General features: G+C 36.7%; 1 protein-coding gene across 4 annotated transcripts in view; it reads left to right on the forward strand.

Annotated features, from left to right (window-relative positions):
- Nucleotides 1-21,481, forward strand: part of LOC108713041 (protein TASOR 2) — a 53,930-nt gene extending 32,449 nt beyond the window's left edge. For 2 of the 4 annotated variants that reach the window (XM_018255701.2, XM_041588452.1), the window contains exons 17-23: nucleotides 1,980-4,433; nucleotides 7,011-7,133; nucleotides 8,766-8,919; nucleotides 9,048-9,153; nucleotides 13,161-13,345; nucleotides 19,265-19,373; nucleotides 20,765-21,481. In XM_018255701.2, coding sequence (XP_018111190.1) covers nucleotides 1,980-4,433; nucleotides 7,011-7,133; nucleotides 8,766-8,919; nucleotides 9,048-9,153; nucleotides 13,161-13,345; nucleotides 19,265-19,373; nucleotides 20,765-20,771 — 3,138 coding nt within the window. In that variant the 3' untranslated portion in view covers nucleotides 20,772-21,481. The remainder of the gene's footprint in view (nucleotides 1-1,979; nucleotides 4,434-7,010; nucleotides 7,134-8,765; nucleotides 8,920-9,047; nucleotides 9,154-13,160; nucleotides 13,346-19,264; nucleotides 19,374-20,764) is intronic. The other 2 variants (XM_018255704.2, XM_018255703.2) reach the window with 2 other exon arrangements.
- Nucleotides 21,482-22,119: the final 638 nt, after the last annotated feature.

The raw sequence follows: 22,119 nt of genomic DNA on the forward strand, positions 1-22,119 counted from the left end.
GACCTTTTAGGCATTATTTGCCCTGTAGGCATTATTTGCACACTGTTTTCTTCAACCCGCCATCTAGCTGTGTGACCTTGTTCACATTCTGTCTAAATATCCATAATATTACCGTCTCCAGAAAAAACACCGGAGTGACTTTTTTCAAGCAGCATTCATATATTTTACGTAATCCGTATCCACCGCTGTAGTAGTGTATACGTTGACCTTGTAGGCATTATTTGCACACTGTTTTCTTCAACCCGCCATCTAGCTGTGTGACCTTGTTCACATTCTGTCTAAATATCCATAATATTACCGTCTCCAGAAAAAACACCGGAGTGACTTTTTTCAAGCAGCATTCATATATTTTACGTAATCCGTATCCACCGCTGTAGTAGTGTATACGTTGACCTTGTAGGCATTATTTGCACACTGTTTTCTTCAACCCGCCATCTAGCTGTGTGAGCTTGTTCACATTTTGTCTAAATATTGATAATATTATCGTCTCTAGAAAAACCACTTGAGTTACTTTTTTTCAAGCAGCATTCATATATTTTACGTAATCCGTATCCACCGCTGTAGTAGTGTATACGTTGACCTTGTAGGCATTGTTTGCCCAGTTTTTTTGGCCGCAGCCACTGAAGCACAGAGGCCAGAAAAAATATGCCATATAAATGCTGAAAATAGTCATTTTTTGCCATACGTTGACTCAACGTATATGGCAAAAAATGACTATTTTCAGCATTTATATGGCATATTTTTTCTGGCAACTGTGCTTCAGTGGCTGCGACCAAAAAAACTGGGCAAACAATGCCTACAAGGTCAACGTATGGCAAAAAATGACTATTTTCAGCATTTATATGGCATATTTTTTCTGGCAACTGTGCTTCAGTGGCTGCAACCAAAAAAACTGGGCAAACAATGTCTACAAGGTCAACGTATGGCGAAAAATTACTATTTTCAGCATTTATATGGCATATTTTTTATGGCAACTGTGCTTCAGTGGCTGCGTCCAAAAAAACTGGGCAAACAATGCCTACAAGGTCAACGTATGGCAGTTGTTTAAAGAGAACAGTAGATTACTAGCCAGCAAAGCTACCTAAGCTAAAATGTCCCTCAAATCCCTGCAGACTTCTGTCCCTCCAATACAGAGCAGTATCAAGCAGATTACTAGCCAGCAAACTTACTATCATCTGTCCCTGAAATCACTAACAGCTCTCCCCCTACACTATCTCTTCCAAGCACACACAGGCAGATTTTTCAGATACATTTTTGCCCTTGATCCCCCTCTGGCATGCCACTGTCCAGGTCGTTGCACCCTTTAAACAACTTTAAAATCATTTTTCTGGCCAGAAATGTCTTTTCTAGATGTTAAAGTTCGCCTTCCCATTGAAGTCTATGGGGTTCGCGAACCGTTCGCGAACCGCTCGCATTTTTGCGCAAGTTCGCGAATATGTTCGCGAACTTTTTTTCCGACGTTCGCTACATCCCTGGCCCCATATACTGACTTTGTCAGCAGCTATTTTCAACCTGTGCATGGCCACTTTTTGTTAGTGGTTTGCTGGTTATTACATGGTGGCCATGTGCTTTATTGTACAACAGTGGCAGCAATGGGTTTGGCTAGCGCTAGTTCAGTTAACATGAATGAATGTTAATATAGTGCAAATATTTAAATATATATTTGTTAATGTTTTTTTTTTTAAATAAGCTCCAGGCCTTGTTGTAACATGGCACTATATGAAAAATGCAATTGAAGCAGTGGCAAATGGAAAGTATGACCATTCTGTAATGTACAGTTAAAGAGATATATGTGTAAGCATCTGATTCAAAGCAATCTTTTTCTAGAAAATTCATGAAAACATTGTTGGTCTTCATACAAGTAGCTACTAAAAAGTAGATTAATGATTCTATTATTTAAAGAATACTTTGTAAGAATGATTTCACCTAGAATAAGCACTGATAAAAGTAGGGTTGACTGTATCTTGTTTGCTTTGCAGGAGGGTATCTTTGAAAGACAAAATACAGATGTAAATACAGTTCCCTTGCAGTCCACAGAGCACTGTAGGAAAGACCAGACTGCGAGATTTGAAAAAAATGTCATGGAAAATGAAAGCGTAAATGGATTTGTTACCACTTTTCAAAATGTGGTTGAAAGACCCACAGAGAAATCAGTTGTTTCTCCAACAAAAGAATCTTTGGCAAATGATGCAGTCTCTGACAAGCTTAATGAGTCAGAAATCTGCAGAGAACAGCATTCACTGGATAATTCCACCCATGTAGAAATGTGTATGGATTGCCCAGAGTTAGCCACGGAACTATTCTCCCTTAATGAAACAGATTGTGCAGTTCAATTCAAATTAACAGAGAAAACAGAAGGTACTATATTGTGTAGCAATGACCAGAAAAGTTCAATTCTTTTATCCATAGAAGATAATAGGTCCTGTACAAGTTTCAGTGAGGAAACTAACAAGGCATATGGTTTTATGGATGATGCAAATGCTTCTACCCATTTTTCACAAACAGAATCGAATAATGCATGTCAGGAAAATTTAGCACTCCCTCAAACTGTAGGTATGCAAATTGCATGTGAAAATTCCAAAGAAGGAATATTAAATAAAAACGAGTCCAATTCACATGTTGCAAATGCTTTCAATGTGCAACCGTTGCCAAAATCCAATGAAAATAAGTTAATAACTGAAGAAAAGCAATATCCTCTAATACTTAAACAAGAATGTGCAGTATATTTCAAAGATGTTTACCCTGGACAGTCTAACAGCACCCAAAATATTAATGCCCAGGCTGAAAAAGCTAATGAAAATAAAACCGACTTATTACATGTGTACCATGACTATGTGCATGCAATTAAAGACAAAGGAATAGATGCTCTATCTGAAGATCTTACGGTTAACCCTGAGGAGGAAAAGTGTGCAGAAATGCAGAAGGAAGTCAATTTAACAGTGAATGAAAATCTTTCTGCACCTGGAGAATGTGCCAGTGCTGACATGATAGCCGTCTTCTCTGAAGAAAAGGTACAACTGGAAAAACAATGCCTGAATGAGACCTTTGACTGTAGTACTTTCCTGGCTCACCCTGAATCTCCAAAGCAAGGGGACCTTGTGCTTGGCTCTGAGGAAAGATATACTGTAGAAATCCAGGAAGCTAACGATTTAACAACAAATGAGAATTCTGGTAAAGAGAATATTGTCTTCTCTGGAGATGAGTTAGTACAGGTAAAGCAATACCAAGCAGTTTCTTTCCATTCTAACACCTCTGCGCCTCTTTCTGAATCACTTAAACAACCATTTGATGTGATCTTTCAAGACAAATACACATTAAAAAGCCCAAAATCTCTAGATGTTTGCCTCACTGCTGGTGTAAATGCAGAAAGTGACGATTATTGGTCAGACAATACTTATGAAGATGTTGCATTTGCCCAAGAACCTGGAAATCCTTACAAACCGTACTCATGCCACCCGAGTTCAGATCATGAAAGCACATCATTACACAAGGCTACATACTCCACAAAAGTAAGACATACAAGGCATTATAAGAGAACGTTAGATGTTTATGATGTTCCTTTGGATGATGAAGAATACATCCCTAAGTACTTTAGACACCAAGATGTTTTAAGAAGGAGGAAATATGAGAATGTAACAGTTAGTAGATATTTTCTAGAAACTGATAGGCCTTCGCATAGAAAAAGTGGTTCTACAAACAAACATGAACCATTCAATATATTTAAAAAAAGAAGAATAGAATCAGATAGTCCAACACAGAGTACACTTGATCTGGAGCATTTGCGTTTTAATCATCGATTAAAAAGAGTTTTAAAAAATGCCTCAATGGAAACAGATATTTTTGAACCTCCTTCTCGGACAATGTTTGAATCTAAGAGAATTCCATGTTGTTCAGGTTCATCTAAAATAAAACACCCTCTTCTTATCACAATTCAGCATTCTGATCACAAAAGGGATGGCGTTGAACACAGAAGATGGCATAATAGTACCTACTCTTCCCAAGTGATCAACGAATATCAACTAAAGGGTAGATCAGCGCATAGCTGCAGGAACACAAAAAAAGTCAATGAATATAAAAAAACTACTTTTCATTTACAACAGTTAAAATATGGGAATAGGTCAAAGAAAGCAAATGATGATGACATTTCAGTGATCCTCAAGGAGTGTGCTCAGTCTACTCACTTAAAATTGAGCAGAGTTCGTTCAGGCGACCCCTTAACAGATCACACCACCTCTAGAAATGTTAGAGAGGCTTGTTCAAGACAGACTTTTGATCCTGATGCACAAAATCCATGTGTTGTGAAGGACATCATTTCAGACCTCTGCACAACTCTCCACTGTAAATTGCACAATGTCGCGAACCAATCCAACAGAAGGAGTTTTCACTTTTATGTAAACGAAACCAGTGATGATCATTTCTTCTCTTCAGTAAAGGTAAAAATATTTTTCCAATTGTAAGTATTACGCAAATATATCTGTTGTGTGTCTTTAAAAAAATATGAAGTGCTTTTTATTCATATATATTGTCAGCATACTTTAAGATTTATTCAAATTTCAGTTAATTAAATATTAAAATGTACATTATTATTTAAAAGTTGCAACATTTTATAATTTGTCCTGATATCAATTATAAAGTTCTGCAATATGCTTCACATAGCTTAAAGGAACAGCAAAAAATTAAAGTGTTTAAAATATAATGTATTATAATGTTTTATTTCCCTGCACTGGTAAAAGTGGTGTATTCCTTTCCAAAACACTACCATAGTTTATAGAAACAAGGTGCTGTGTAGCCATGGGGACAGCCATTCAAGCTCAGGTTACATAGCTGATAACAGATGCATTCTGCAGAATATCATTATATTCTGTTACAGAGCTTATCTGTTATCTGCTAAGTAACCTGTGCTTTTTCTCCATTTTCAGCTTAAAGGACATGTCAACCCCAAATATGATTTTTTTTGCCTAATAAAAGTAAACATAATTCTAAACAACTTTGCCATATACATTCATTACATATTTTCTATGGTTTTTAAGTTATTTTTATTTGTTTTGCTATTGAAAGCAAAATACAATTATAAGCATTTTTTTGGTTGACATGTCCTTTAAATGGCTGCCACCATGGCTAAACAAGGTTGGAGAAAACCGCACACCTTACGTACCCAGTTACCTTCTCTTGGTGCCCAGTGATAGAGGAGTCGGCCACCTCACTTACAGGATGCAAAGAAATACACTGGCAGCAGGGCAAGCCCTTGCAGTTTTATTAATGCAATGCGCAACGTTTTGGGGACACTCCCCTTTGTCAAGCCCCCATGGCTAACCAGCAGCCTATTTAAATAGAGTAAACTATAGTAATCTTTGTAAAGCAAACACATAACCAATGCAGGGCAACAGTACATTGTATTTTAATTACTTTAAAATGTTTGCTGTTCCTTTAAAGGTGATAACATATGGGCCACTTATTTTACTGTGCTGATATGTGGCAAGCACTTTAAAACTTCACTCCAATCCAAGCATGTAAAATCATGTTACATTTATTAAAACAGAGGCATGCACGCATAAGGTACACTTGACCATAGGTAAAAATTCTCAGGGCATTTCATCTGTTTTAATAGATCTTGACCAATAGCTTCACATTGTTCATTAAAGGGATTGTGTCATGATTTTTATGATGTCGTTTTTATTTCTAAATTACACTGTTTACACTGCAATTAATTCACTCTACAATAGAAAATGTAATTTCTAAACCAACAAGTGTATTTTTTTTAGTTGTAATATTGGTGTATAGGCAGCCATCTCGGGTCATTTTGCCTGGTCATGTGCTTTTAAAAAAGAGCCAGCACTTTAGGATGGAACTGCTTTTCTTGCAGGCTGTTTCTCCTACTCAATGTAACTGAATGTGTCTCAGTGGGACCTGGATTTTACTACTGAGTGCTGTTCTTAGATCTACCAGGCAGCTGTTATCTTGTGTTAGGGAGCTGCTATCTGGTTACCTTCCCGTTGTTCTGTTGTTAGGGGGGTAAGGGAGGGAGTTGATATCACTCCAACTTGCAGTACAGTAGTAAAGAGTGACTGAAGATCATCAGAGCACAAGTCACATCACTCGGGGCAACTGGGAAACTGACAATATGTCTAGACCCATGTAAGATTTCAAAATAGTTTTTTTGAGAAATGGATTTCAGTGCAGAATTCTGCTGGAGCAGCACTATTTATGATGTGTTTTTACCGCATCCATTAAGAAATCAGAAAGCCGCATAAATTGTCCAATCAAATGGCAATAAAACATTATGCAGATGCATGATAATGACTATGCTATTAACAACTAATGTATTATAAAACACTATACATATGACAGGGTTCTTCTCTTCTATTGATAAAAAACAAGAAAAAAGTAATACAATTAAGAACAAGAACCAAACATAATCCACAGTAACATGAAACATCAAACTTGCTGTTCACGCCGTGAAAGATTTGTGTGGGTTAAGTATTTCTACGTCACCTCCTAGTTAATGTCTCCTATTTTTCCCATGGTAATATGCTCAGTGCCTGTTACTGAAAGATTTTTCAGATTGCTATCTTTACAATCCTGAAAATGTTTTGAGACATGAATCTTTTTCATGGTACTTGTATAGAGATATCTGGGCTCATTTGTGAACCCAAGAGCAGCACTCAATGTAAAAAAAACAAACAAAAAAAAAGACACACCCCATACTCGGCATCTGTTTTGGAGAGCAGACATCAGCGGCTCCCTTCACTAATACAGCACTGACTGCATTGCATTAGTCAAGGGCACGTAGCTTCACACCAAAACAAATTCTGGCGAGTTTACCCGAACCATGCTACCACCAGCTTCTGCACGAAATATAAATGATCCTGAAGGTTTGTATCGTTTATGTCTCTGTAACTTTTCATTACAGATTTTGGGAAGAACCCCCTATCAATTTTATGATGTCCATTATTAAACATTATGCACGTTATCAGTACGTTTTTTTAAAACATGATATCGGTTTATCCTAGAATTTACTTAATCAAGCTGGTCACACTGTAAGTGATCCTCAACAGTTCTGCGACAGTAATGAAGCATCAGAGGAGATGTTTGTTATCATCAGAAATGAAGACATATCTGTGCACATCCATAAGGTATGCAACAATAAATAATTCACTGTGATGCAAATAGAGGTTTTGTTACCTGGAATACTTGCAATTTGGGGTTTTGCATAATGTGAAGCATTTTCATATGAAAACTTGTTTAAATGTTTTATCAGTTAAAAATGAAACATGAAACAGATTTAGCAAATCTCAAACTGTGGACTGTAGAAGCAAACTGTCAGATAACATGCCAAATACTAATGTCAGATGATCAGGCCCATAATTGCCAGGTTAATTATAATTCATTGTCAAGTGTCAGAATTACATTAGCTTTCTTCCAATCCATTGCTACCAGGTGAAATGAGAAATAGTGTACTTAGCTCAGTTTTAGTCAGGCTTCTTAGTACTCAAGGCTTTATTCCATGAGGCCATTGTCCTTTTTCATATAAACATTATTAAAAAATGTTAAGCAATGCTGTGTCAGACGCTAATTTAATTCAGCCAAGCTGTCTGTACTAGTACAGATAGGGTCCTGGAAAAGATATGATTTAACACAGCTACTTTTTTCAGAAACACCTGTAACCAAAAGATTTCTAATTTTTGATAGAGCCAAATTGTGCACCTGCATGTTTTAACTGTAGATTTTCTTTAAGCTAAAGATCTTACCTGCCAATTGATAGACAGACAGTTCGATAGACAGATAGATAGATAGATTGGAAGATAGATTTAGGTAAAATCTAGAAAAATTTAAAGACAACAAAAAACAGGGGAAAAAAGGGAAAACTTAAAAATTTGGAGATAAAAAATAGAAGTTTCATGGTAGATAGATGGGTAGGTTTATTAGAGCTATATATAAGGTGAATTTTAACATATATTTTAATCTTTATGCAACATCACACACACACTACCCAATGTTGTGCTTAACACATTGTGGCCTTTGCTATTTTTTCCCCACAACAAACTGAACAAAACCTGACTATAGTGGTTATCAATCCGCATAGTTCATTTCTCGGTGCTGAACATTTAGCTGCAATGCAGTTGACAGAACATGCTCCACCTAGTGGAAGAGTTAAGAAATGTGAATACAACTTAATTTTTCAACATTACGGGTTGTGTTACAAATATATAAATAAATGAATGTAATTGTAAATAGCTGAAAGAAAATTAGTGTAAAAATCAAGTTCTACTGTTTCTGTAATGCTGGGCTGGTTTTGCCTGGTCTCTACTTTGGATTAAACTGTCACATCATTGAAAAAATTCTGAAAAATGAAACTGTTGCCAGGAAGTCAAAATTCATTGTAATTGTATGCTGTCATATAGTGCTGACATATTTCTTCCATTTTTGTAGAAATTCAAATCAGTCTCTGCTCCATTAAGGCTTACAATCCAAGTCCAAATCATATTCGTACACAATATAGACCATTTTATCATGACTGATTAACCTGCCTTTATGGTTTTAAAGTGTGGGAGGTAATAGTAAACTAACACAGGCACAGAAAGGACATATAAACTGCTTGCAGATAGTGCCCTGGCTGGAATTGAACCTACTACCCCAGTATTGCAAAGCATCTGTGCTACCCACTGCAGCACCCTGCTGCCTATATATCAATGGCTGCAGCAGAAGGGGTAACTGCTTACAGGTTAGATTGTTTTCTGTAAAAACATGGCTTATCTTTTCTGCAGATTCCCTGTTTGTTGCAACTGAGGCTCCTTCCAAATGTAACCTTTGCTGGTGTGGACAATCCAGAAGATATAATGGATTCATCATTTCAGGAACTCTTCCAGTCTGGTGGATTTGTGGTTTCTGACCAGACAGTGATGGACTCCATAAGATTAGGTAACTCTTTGGCTTGTTTTCTGGATGCATACTGGGAAGTATAACTGCCAGCAGGGCACATGATGAATATTTTCATTTTCATTTTCAAGCACTTATTTCTCGCTATGCCATGCTTTGTTTTTATCCAGATAAATTAAAAGACATTTTAAGACTGTTGAAGAAGATGAACAAAACATCTGGCTGGAAATGGCTCATTCATTACAGAGAGAGTAGAAAACTAAAAGATGATAAAAGGTAAGTGTAAGTGTCTGATCATAAAGCAATTTACATTACACAAGGACAAGGTTTGCTCATGTGCAAAAACACAAAGCAAATAATGAGAGTTTTGCTTTTAAACAGGTGACCAGTACATTCCGGCTGCTGAATGTTTGCGTAGGTAACTAGACCTGTAGCAAACGTTGCCTCTATGTTTTGTCTTAGTAATACAGCTAAAATATTTATAACATTATAACAGATGCTTTTTTTCCATCTGCTTGGATTCACAAATATTTTTGAACTTGTGAATACTCATAACTGTTAATTCCAAGATTAGTTGTCCTTTAATTTAATATGTCAAATGCAGGGAAATTTGGCAGTATGAGCCCAGGTGGAAATAGCCTTAAAATGGCCATACACAAGCAGATTAAAATCAGGCAGATATCAATTGGGGAGGTTTTGATTTTTCTATTTTTCAACTAGAGGATGCGGTCCTCGTCCCGTCTGCTATCATCCTTAGTTATCATCCAACTGTTTAGCCCTAGGGCTGAATTAACCTGATATTGCACTGCCATTGGTGGGCATATCGGGGAAAGATCTCGCCAAACAAGTGGATCTTATTGTGTATGGCTACCTTTAGATAAAGCTTCCATCAGGGTTCACAGTTTTCAGAATGAATAGCATGTTCCTCATTTATTGACTCAATCTGTTCAATTATGGGAACAAGTTCCACTTTTTGGAAAGCTGTGTGGTGGTACACCAACGCACCCCAACAATTATAAAATGTAGTCCTTTCTTGTTTAGGACCACATGCCATATTGTATCTATGACTTTTTAAAAGTATACACAAAAGAAATTTATGTACTCAGCCTTGAAGAAATTAAGTTAATCATTGCTTGAGTAGTAGTTGCCAGTAAAGCAACACCACATGCCAAATCATTATATACAGTTGTATTCAGAATAATAGCAGCCCAACATCGCTAACCTGATCAATCACTGTTTTTGGTAGAAATTCTATTTCTACATAGCAAATAATTTACTAGTAGGTGTAGTAGAGTAATAGAAAACCAACAGACCCAACAGTCATGACATGCATGCTGCTGTAATTGAATCATTAATTGAGGCTTGTTCCAAATAATAACAGTGTTCAAAATAATAACTTCCAAATAATAGCAGTGTGGAGTTCAATTAGTGAGGTCAATTATGACCCTTATTTTGGGAAGGAATGCAGCAAATGTTATGCATGCTGGTTATAGTGCATTTCTCTTCGGAAATTTGCGTAAAATGGGTAGACATTGTTCAGAAGAACAGTGTACTTTGATTAAAAAGTTATAACATATAAAGAAATGCAGTAAATGATAGGCTGTTCAGCTAAAATTATCTGAAATTCTTAAAATGGCAACCAAAACCTGAAAGACTTGGGGAAAAAACGGAAAACTAATGATTAAATGAATAGAAGAATAGCCAAAATGGCAAAAACTCAGCAAATGATCAGCTCCAGGAAGATCAAAGAAGGTCTAACGCTAACTGTAAATTCTGTTACAATTGAAGACGCCTATGTGAAGCCAAACCATCGGCAAGACGCTCCTGCAAATTCCCATTGTTGAAAAAAAGACATGCTGAAAAGCAGAAATGATGCAACATTTTGTGGACTGATGAAAGCAAGACTGTTCTTTGTGGGTCTAGGGGCTGCAGACTATTTGTCAGATGACCCCCAAACACTGAATTCAAAACACAGTACACAGTGAAGACAGTGAAGCATGGTGGCACAAGCATCATGGGAATGTTTCTCATACTATGGTGTTGGGCCTATTTATCACATACCAGGGATCATGGATCAGTTTCAATACATCAAATATTTGAAGAGGTCATGTTGCCTTATGCCGAAAAGGAAATGCCCTTGAAATGGGTGTTTCAACATCTTAGTTCCAGACCAACAAAATTGCCGTTATGGAGTGGCCAGCCCAATCCCTAGACCTTAAAATGTGTGGGGTGACATCAAATTCCTGAATATCTGCCCATTTCTTGTCTTAATAGCTGGATATCCCCTCTGTAAAATTTTCATTTCCATCCCATCCAGTTATTATTAGAAGATTCTTATCTGACACAATCCATTTAACACGGATAAATTGGGGCTTTGGTTGTGGTTTCCTGGTTTGTACTGGGTGACATTAAAATGAAGCAGCGTATTCTTGTCTGTTGGTTTTACAAAAAGTTTAGTAATCAGACCTCCATCCCTCTTAGTCACCAGAATGTCAATGCAATGCAGCATTAATCCCATCATGAAATGCATGTAGGGTCCAAAGGGCACCCATTCAAATATCGAACACGTCATTAATATAACAAAACCATATCATATAGTGCTGTTGAAACCACTTATTCGAAAATACAAATTTATGCTCAAAATTATTAAGAAAAATGTTTGCATAGGATGGGGCCACATTGGACCCCATTTTTGTACCCCTTAACTGCATTTAAGACTCATCTTGAAACATAAAAGTTGTTATAGAAAACCAGTTCAATACATTGCAAAATAAATATTTTTGGGGACCTATCCATAGTAGTATCACAAACCAGTTCAGTCCAGACAGCCTCCACACCCAAATCATGGGGGATGGAGGTGTAGAAGCTCTCCACTTTTATATTTCATCTAAAGTTCAGCAATATCATGTTTAACATAGGACACAAACGCATACACAAAAACATTATTATCCACTTCAGGTTTTATAATTACTCAAAGGTTTTAGTCCCAAAGAAAGTCCTTTGGCCCATTCCTCCACACAAACTCTCTTCAAATCTTGAAGGTTCTGGGGACCTCTTCTATGAACTCTAATCTTCAGTTCTTTCCATAAATTTTCAATTGGATTCAAGTCAGGTGATTGACTGGGTCATTCTAGCAGCTTTATTTTCTTTCTCTGAAACAAATTAAGAGTTTCCTTGGCTGTGTGTTTGGGATCATCGTCTTGCTGAAATGTCAACCCTTGTTTCATCTTCAGCATCCTGGTAGATGGCAGCAGATTCTTATCAAGAATGTCCATTTCTTCATTCATCCTTCCTTAAATTATATGAAGTCTGCCAGTATCATATGCTGAAACACAGCCCCACACCATGATGTTCCCATCTCCAAACTTCACTGTTGGTATGGTGTTTTTGAGATGATGTGCAGTGCCATTTCTCCTCCAAATTGTGTGCAGTGACATCCAAAGAGTTACATTTTGGTCTCATCTGACCAGACTATATTCTCCCAGAATTTCATTGGCTTGTCCAAATGTTGTGCAGCAAACTTTAATGAGCTTCGACATGCTTTTTCTTCAGCCTCAGTGGAGCCTTGCGCAATGAGCATGCATAGAGGCCATGTCGATTGAGTGCATTACTTATTGTTTTCTTAGAAACGACTGCACCCGCTAATTCAAGGTTGTTCTGAAGCTCTTTGTGAGTGATCCTTGGCTCTAGGACAACTCATTATTCTTTCTTGTGAGGAGCACCTGGTCATGGCTGCTTTAGGGTGTAATGATGTTCTTTCCACTTCCGGATTATGGCCCCAACTGTGCTCATTGGAACATTCAGAGCTTAGAAATATGTCTGTAACCAATGTCATCAGTATGTTTTGCAACAATAAGATTGTGAAGGTCTTCAGAGAGCTCTTTGCTTTTACCCATCAAGAGATGCTTCTTGTGTGATACCTTGGTAATGAGAAACCTTTTTATAGGCCATCAATTAGGACTAAACCAGCTGATATAAATTTGCACTGATAGGGGGCAGGATTGCTTTCTAAATACTGACAGATTTCAGCAGGTTTCTTGGCTTTCCATGACTTTTATCACCTCCTTTTCTTCATGTATTACATACTTATTCTATGTGTCATTCTACTTTATTACACATAACTTAATTTATTGATTTATTAACATGGGCAGGCTATTTTGTTTGAAATTGTGTTTAATGGCTGCCTGTGTCTCTGTGTGATCTGCTGCATCAGCTCAGTGATGTTTCACCCTGGTGAGTGACAATGTAATTTACATGCATGAACCACTGCATTTTTTTCCCAGCAGAATGGGTTCTGTTTCTCAGAGGAAGAGTTCACTTCTAAAATCTTACCAACTAAGGAATTTGATTGAAGTTTTGCCTTACCACATATGTGACTCTAAGAAAAAAGAAGCATCAGATGAACTGTCATGTATCCTAAATCTTCAGAACCAGAGAATACATAGTAGACTTGCTGTGTATTTGACAGGTAATGCAACTGTATATACAGTCATGAAAAAGTTTGGGAACCCCTCTTAATTCTTTGGAGTTTTGTTTATCATTGGCTGAGCTTTCAAAGTAGCAACTTCCTTTTAATATATAACATGCCTTATGGAAACAGTAGTATTTCAGCAGTGACATCAAATTTATTGGATAATCAGAAAATATGCAATATCATAACAAAATTAGATAGGTGAGACAAGGGATACATGCATATATACACAATATTAGTTGGAAATTCAAGGTCAACGGAAAGATATTAAGGGAAAATGGAATAAAACTAAGCAATGGAGTGTAATATATTATCATTTGACGTAAATGGGATTAATGAGCCAGTTAAAAGAGCAAAAGTGTTCTATGAGTGTAGGAAGAGTAAAGCGCAAATAGTTTTGCTACAAGAGACCCACTTTAAACAAGATCATGTTCCTAGTTTAAAGGTCAAAGAATACCCTCAAATATTTTTGAGTAATAATCCAACTAAGAAAGCAACGGGGGTTATGACTTTAATTCACAAAGATTTGCCATTTGACATGGTGGACTATAAAATAGATAAAGAGGGTCGATATATAATAGTGAAGGGTAAACTAGCTAATCAGAACTGTACAATAGCGAATGTATATGTCCCGAACACAAATCAAAATAAATTTTTACAACACTTCTTACATGTACTAGAAATATATAGCGAAGGTTTAATAATAATTGGAGGTGATTTTAATGTAAAACATATCTATCGTATAAGAATTTGAAAGATATAAAAAGAAATTTCGCAGAAATACACATGGTTGATATATGGAGGGCTTTGAATCCGGAGAAAAAAGACCACATATTTTTCTAAACAATATCAAATTTATTCAAGAATAGATTATATAATGGTATCACAACAGTGGGCACATTTGTTTCAGCAGGCAATTATAGGCACAACAATAGTTTCAGACCACGCACCAGTACTAGTAAAATATTTAATTCCGGAGGTGAGTAAAGCACAATTTAACTGGAGATTAAATGAATACGTACTACATAATAGGGAAAATAAAGACAAGATACGGGAATGGATAATACAAATAATAAAGGAGAATGATACGACAGATATAGCCCCAAGAACATTATGAGAGACACTCAAGTGCGTATTGAGAGGAAGATTAATCGCCCTGGGGACAAGCCTAAAAAAAAGAGAGAAAAGGAAATTAACAATCTAATGGTTGATATTACACAATTAGAACAGGCACATAAAGAAACACTAGCTATAAAAACTTTCCAGATACTGGAGATTAAGAGAGACCATCTTAAGAAAGTATTAGATCATAAAATACATAAAGCTTATCTTAGAACTAAACAGAATGCATACGAATTTGGGGATAAGGGAAATAAATATTTTGCGAGAATACTAAAAAAGATACAAGGTCAGAATAACATTATTGCAATTAAAAATGGCCATAACATTACACACTACGACACTAAAGGGATAGCAGAAACTTTTAAAGATTACTATCAAACGCTATATAAAATACAAAAAGATAAACCTTCTCTACAAAAGGAAGCATCAATGGAGCAGTTTATAAAAGAGGCCAAAGTGAATTTATTAACTGAAGAACAAGCTCAAGAGATGGAGTTAGCAATTACACTAAAAGAAATAGAGGAGGGGATAGATGAGCTGAAACTAGGAAAAAGTCCAGGTCCAGATGGATACATAGCTGCATTCTATAAAACATTCAAAGCAGAGATAGTCCCGATATTATATCTTTACTTTAACAATATATCAGAGAAAGAGGGATTTTATAAACAGGCACAAGAAGCCCAGATTACAATAATACCAAAAATGGATAAAGATCCTACTTTATGCTCTAGTTATAGACCAATATCGTTAATAAATATAGATATGAAAATATATGCTAATATACTAGGGAAAAGAATTAAAAAATACCTACCGTATATTATTCACGAAGATCAAACTGGTTTTGTACCTAAAAGAGAAGCGAAAGATAACATTGCTAAAACAATCTCAATAATTCACTATGCACGTAAACTACAATTTCCTATCTGTCTGTTAACCACGGATGCTGAAAAATCATTTGATAGAATTTCATGGCCCTTCTTAGATAAGACACTCTCAAATTTTGGGATAAAAAATAAAATGAAGGAGAGGATCTTGGCTTTGTATGATACTCCAACAGCGAAAATCAAAATCAATGGCACATTATCACAAAGTGTCCAGATATTTAATGGGACGAGACAAGGATGTCCGTTATCTCCAACATTATTTTTGCTAGTTATGGAAATATTATTATCACATATAAGGAATAATCCGGACATAAGCGGGATAAATATAAAGGGTAATGAATATAAAAGTGCCGCTTTCGCGGATGATTTGTTAATGTATATAACAAATCCTCTAATAACACTTCCAAATTTAATGAAACTGTTGAAAACCTTCGGAGAGCTATCAAACTTTAAGATAAACTATACTAAATCAGAGATACTAAATGTCAATCTAGACGGCAAAACAATACAACAGATTAAACAAAATTTTCCATTTAAATGGGCCAGATCATCAATAAAATACCTGGGAGTGAAGCTGAGTGGAGAATTAAATAGAGCCTATGCGGACAATTTTATACCCTTATTAGCTACTTTGCAACAAACAATAGATAATTGGAAAAATATTAAAATATCTTGGTTTGGTAGAATCCAAGCTATAAAAATGGTATTAATGCCAAAAGCTCTGTATTTACTCCAGGTACTACCGGTGGAAATCCCAAACTCCTTCTTTATATCAATTAAATCTATGTTTTCTAGATTTATATGGAACGGCAAGAAGCCGAGGTTAAAATATAACTTATTAACTGCTCCAAAAGAAAAGGGGGGATTGAAAGTACCGGACCCATATATGTACTATGTGGCGATACATTTGGTGAGGATAGTAGGGTGGACCAGGAAGAGTAGAAAAAAAGATTGGTGTATACTAGAACAGGGATGGGGAAATTACCCATTAGAATGTGCATTATGGGAGGATTGGGGAGTAAGGATGAAGATGGATCAGGACCCGCATACATTGATTACACCGACCCTTAAAATATGGCACAAAAACAAACAGGCTTTGAAGCTGACAGAGACACCTTATTTATTACAACCATTATTAGGCAATCGGAATTTCCCTCCTAGCATGGAAAAGGGAGCTTTTGAGAGGTGGGGGAGAAAAGATACAAACTTGACCAGAATGAGAGAATTTATCAGGTCCGGAAAAACGGTCCCACTTTTTGAAATACAAGATCAGTGGGGGTATCTTTTGGGAGATTATTGGAGATATAACCAATTAGTACATTATATCAGCAGGTTAGATAAGTCTAATTGGGATAGACCCCTTACTCAATGGGAACAGCTTTTGGAAATGGAAAGGGAGATGGAGAAACCTCTATCAAAAATCTACAACATTTTAACAACGCGAGAAGAACACAATCTTTCCCTGCTTAGCCAGGAATGGGAGAAGGAACTGGGAGTTACAGTTACAGAACAAGAGTGGGATAAGATACTAAAGTATAATAATAAGATGACAAAGGTCTCGAAAACACAAGAAGCTATATACAAATTGATAACTAAGTGGCACTATACCCCTAGTAAAATTAATAGAATGTTCCCACAAACATCGGATAGATGCTGGAGATGCAAAGAATGGGTTGGGAATCATTTACATATATGGGTAACGTGCCCACTACTGGACGTTTTCTGGAAACAGATATTGGAAAGTGTATACAAGATCACGGGGATAAGAATCCGGAGGGGGGATAGTACATTGATATTGTTCAATATAAATAAAGAAAAACAAACTATGTTAGAAGACCCCCTTACTTTTCACTTAATCCAGACGGCAAAATCGCTAATCCCGAGAAATTGGAAGTCTGAACAACCCCCGACTCATGAGGACTGGGTGAGAGCGGTGAGAGAAATAAGTCTATTAGAGGAGTTAACCCACATATCTTATAATAATAGCAAGAAATATTGGAAAACATGGTCACCCTGGCATAGATACTTGAAGGATTATTTAAGGAGAGAATAAAAGGCAATTTAAAGGAGCAAAGTGTTGATTATGCATTACTTGAACCATATGTTTAGATATACGAAATATATAATGTATATGCGCAGATATATGGAAGTGTAACCACATCACCTTTTACTTTTCCCTTTTATTTTCCCTTTTTTTTTTGTACCCCGGTTTGAAAACTGAAAATAAAGAAATTTAAAAAAAAAAAAATTAGATAGGTGCATACATTTGGGCACCCCAACAGAGATATTACTTCAATACTTAGTTGAGCCTCCTTTTGTATGTAACAGCCTCTAGATGCCTCCTATAGCCTTTGATGAGTGTCTGGATTCTGGATGGTGGTATTTTTGACCATTCGTCCATACTAAATCTCTCCAGTTCAGTTAAATTTGATGGCTGCTCAGCATGGACAGCCTGCTTCAAATCATCCCATAGATTTTCAATGATATTCAAGTCAGGGGACTGTGACGGCCATTCCAGAATATTGTACTTCTCCCTCTGCATAAATGCCTTTGTATATTTCCAAGTGTGTTTAGGGTCATTGTCTTGTTGGAATATCCAATCCCTGCGTAAATTTGTTGATATTGGGTTGAATTCATTCGACCTTCCACTTTAAAGGAACAGTAACACCAAAAACTGAAAGTGTAATGAAAATATCATGTACTGTTCCCCTGCACTGGTAAAACTGATCTGTTTGTTCAGAAACACTACTATAGTTCATATGAACAAGCTGCTGAGTAGCAATGGTGGAAATTGAAAAAAGGCTATATGGCACAGGATAAAAAAGAATAACTGATAACATATTTTCTACAGAGCTTATCTGCTGTGTAACCTGAGCCTTTTCTCCTTTGAAGGACTGCCACCATTGCTACATAGCTTATTTATATAAACAATAGTAGTGTTTCTGAAGCAAACACAGCAGTTTTACCACCGCAGGGCAACATTACATGATATTTTTATTACTTTAAATCAATTTTATTTTTTGATGTTACTGGTCCTTTAACAAGGGCCCCAGTCCCTGAACTAGGCACACCGTCCCACAGCTTTTGCATACAACAAGCTACTCTGTTTGTGGCGTGAGTGCAGAAAGGGCTTCTTTCTCATCACCCTGCCATATTGATGTTCTTTGTGCAAATTTCACTGAATTGTAGAACGATGTACAGATACACCATCTGCAGCAAGGTCTTTGGAGGTGATCTTTGGGTTGTCTGTAACAATTCTCACAATCCTCTGCAATTGCCGCTCCTGTCTTGGCCTGCTAGACGTGGGTTTTACAACAACTGTGCCTGTGGCCTTCCATTTCCCGATTACATTCCTTACAGTTGAAACTGACAGTTTAAACCTCTGAGATAGCTTTTTGTAGCCTTCCCCTAAACCTGGATACTGAACAATCTTTGTTTTCAGATCGTTTAGGAGTTGCTTTGAGGATCCCATGCTGTCACTCTTCAGAGGAGAGTCAAACAGAAGCACAACTTGCAATTGGCCCCTTAAATACCTTTTCTCATGATTGGACACATCTGCCTATGAAGTTCAAGGCTTAACAAACTAACCCAACCAATTTGGTGTTGCCAGTAATCAGTATTGAGCAGTTACATGCATTCAAATCTTTATTCTGAAAACACCCCAGTACTCAGATGTTCCTGGGAAATGAAAGACATACCACTGTTATCTTTTATTTTGTTGAAAGTGGAGTAAATTATTGTGCAGGCTGAGAGGGGTTCCCAAACTTTATCATATAAAAGTATTCAACTAAAATACAATACCATATCATTGTGAAACTAGAATCTTTTTCTTTAGTTATTCTTGTAACTGTGCCGCCATTCATTGTGATGCATTGTTATGAATTCTTTCGTTGTGCTGATTCCCATTCAGATAAGCCTAGACCAGTAAGAGAGGAGTATCAGCAGTACGGTATCCTTGTGCTGGATGTGGACAGGTTTATTAGGAGAATCCAGAAACTTGACGCAGAACTTCACTCATGGTGAGTGCTTATTGCCACTAGTTATTTGCCATTTGTCTTTCGTGTGAAATGCTGTATATTTTTGTAAACACTGATATTATTCTTAGCAGTGCTTTCCATCTGGCTACTTTTCTACTACTTTCCCAGCCCCTCCTGGTTCGTGTCATCATTGGAGATGTTTCTGATATAGTTAGTCAGCCAATAATGTAATGTATAAAGGCTGGAGTGACTGGATGTGTAACATAATAGCCAGAACACAACTTCCTGCTTTTCAGCTCTATAACTCTGTTAGTCAGCGACTTGAAGGGGGGCCACATGGTACATTTCTGTTCAGTGAGTTTGCAATTGATCCTCAGCATTCAGCTCAGATTCACAAGCAAATAGTTATGTATGTTACTGCCTGGTAACCAATCGGTGTAAACCAAGAGAGCTGAAAAGCAGGAAGTAGAGTTCTGGCTATTATGTTACACATCCAGTCACTCCAGCCTTTATACATTACATTTTTGGCTAACTAACTATATTAGAAACATTTTTTATTTTGCACAGCCTATCTATTTACCTATTTATTTTTATACTGAACAATTCATTTAAGGCTCAGTGGTTTAGAGCTGACTGCAATTAAGCCTGGCTGTGTTACATCAACTTGGTGTGTTTATCAACTGACTGTGGTCACAGGAAACAGTTACTCAGGTGAATATGGAATGAAAAGAAGGGAAGCTACTAAGACAGTTTATTACCAATAGATTAGCCACAATAGTGCAAGCTAGAACACTATATTTATTTTAGTGCTCTAGAAGTTCTATCTGGTTGTTTAGGATAGCAGCTGCCATATGAGCTTGGTGTGACATCACTTCCTGCCTGAGTCTCTCCCTCCTTGCTCATAGCTCTGGGCTCAGATTACAGGGGGGAAGGAGGAGCAAACTGAGCATGCTCAAGTCCAAGCCCTGGAGGTTTATACTGAAAACAGGAAGTCTGATACAGAAGCCCATGTGTGCACAATAGAAGGGAAGAACGGTTTCTTTTGACAGAGGACTCAGAGCAGCATTACTTTGTGTTTACTGGTGTATTTATATAGACCTTTCTGATAAAGCTTACTTAGTTTTATCCTTTCTTTCTCCTTTAAATAAATTTGTTCCCTATGTGTCTACTCAGGTTCTCTTTGTCTACTTGTATTTTATTTGCTTTTTTCCCCACAACTATGTAATTGTCTGGGAAAATACATGGACACAGATATACAGTGATACCTCCATTTTACATTCCCTGATTTTATGTTTCCCCTCATTTTACACCATTTGTAATGCATTTCCCTGAATTTACATTCGGCGGGGGTTCTACTGATATTGAAGCAGTCATTTTCAAAGCAGTTTGATGTGACATTGTGGAACTTATTGTAATCATTTGTCTTTTTTTAGCAGGTAATGAAACATTAGAGCACAAGCTGATCCAGAGGAGACTGATGGGAATGGTGTCTGTGCGCCTTATATAATATATATCTATATATCATCTGGAAGTGATGATGAATGGAGGCACCATTTAAAAAGATTTACCATTTTTATCTTTTGCTGACACAGCACTGATGTAGAAAAGTTTGGTACGTTGCTTTTTGCACAATATGTGCTGCTTACACTCCGCATTTTAACTTGCCTAGAACAGTCTGTAAACGGTGTTTCCTTTCTTTTTAAAAGCATTTAAATTATTTTTTCTTTTTATTGCTGTGTTATAGGAAACTAACATGTAAACAGTTTAGTTAATATGTAAAATATATATATACATATTTAGAATTTATATCTATATATATATATCCACCTAGGGTTCTTTTTCACAACTTTCCTGTAAATCTTTGTACACACAACACTATGATAACAGAAGAGAATAAGCTATGTATGTTACAAGGTTCCATTCACACCTGTTCAACAAGATATTTGCATATATTTACATTATATTTTTATTTTCCTTTAAAGTATTGTTTGTAAATACGGGTGATTCGGTTTGAGTGTCATCTTAATATAACTTTTTTTTTTTTTAATAAAGCACAAGTAACAGTATGAAGAATGAATTGTGTATATTGGCTTATTTACATGACCCAATTGTTGGCTTTGTAACAATTGAATAAAGACCTCTATACATAATGTGGTGAGAGTTAAGGTGTAATACTTACTATTCGCAATATTCAAATGACCAGCGTATATATTTTCTCCCAGGCAAATGATTTAAGTGGAAGTATCTGGAAGACTCTGCTGAAGCCCGACGTGATCGAATGTTATGGTGTAGGGAGGAGCATAGCATAGTGTTCTCCCTACTCTTTAATATTTATTTGCTCCAAAACTAACACCTTCCTAGCCTCCACTTGGCATAAACTAGGAAAAGGCATGCCAAAATAATGACAGAAGCCATAAAGAATGTCGGTGGCTTCTAAAGCTTTGGGAAGGGTCCTTCCACTAGGGCATGGGGGTGAGTGCTGATATGGAAAAGTCCAGGGGAAAAAAATACCCCTGATTTTCCACCACAAAGGCCTGATCTTGTTTCATTTGCAGAAGCTTTTATAGCATGAAATCTAATTGGTACTGATCATACTGTGACAATTCTCTCATCAGCAGATTCCAGTTTCTTGAATGGGATGCTTGCCAAGTGATGGGCTGGAGTTAATAAAAACTATTGTACTGCTGGATTAAGTTGGCTTTATGCTGCGATGCCATCTTGTTGCATTTCAGTCCATATTTGGCACCCCTGGGAAGTCTTTTGCATGCTTCTGTTGCTCTCCAACTTC

This window comes from Xenopus laevis, chromosome 3S, assembly GCF_017654675.1.
Source record: "Xenopus laevis strain J_2021 chromosome 3S, Xenopus_laevis_v10.1, whole genome shotgun sequence".
In the NCBI taxonomy this organism is placed as follows: Eukaryota; Metazoa; Chordata; class Amphibia; order Anura; family Pipidae; genus Xenopus; species Xenopus laevis.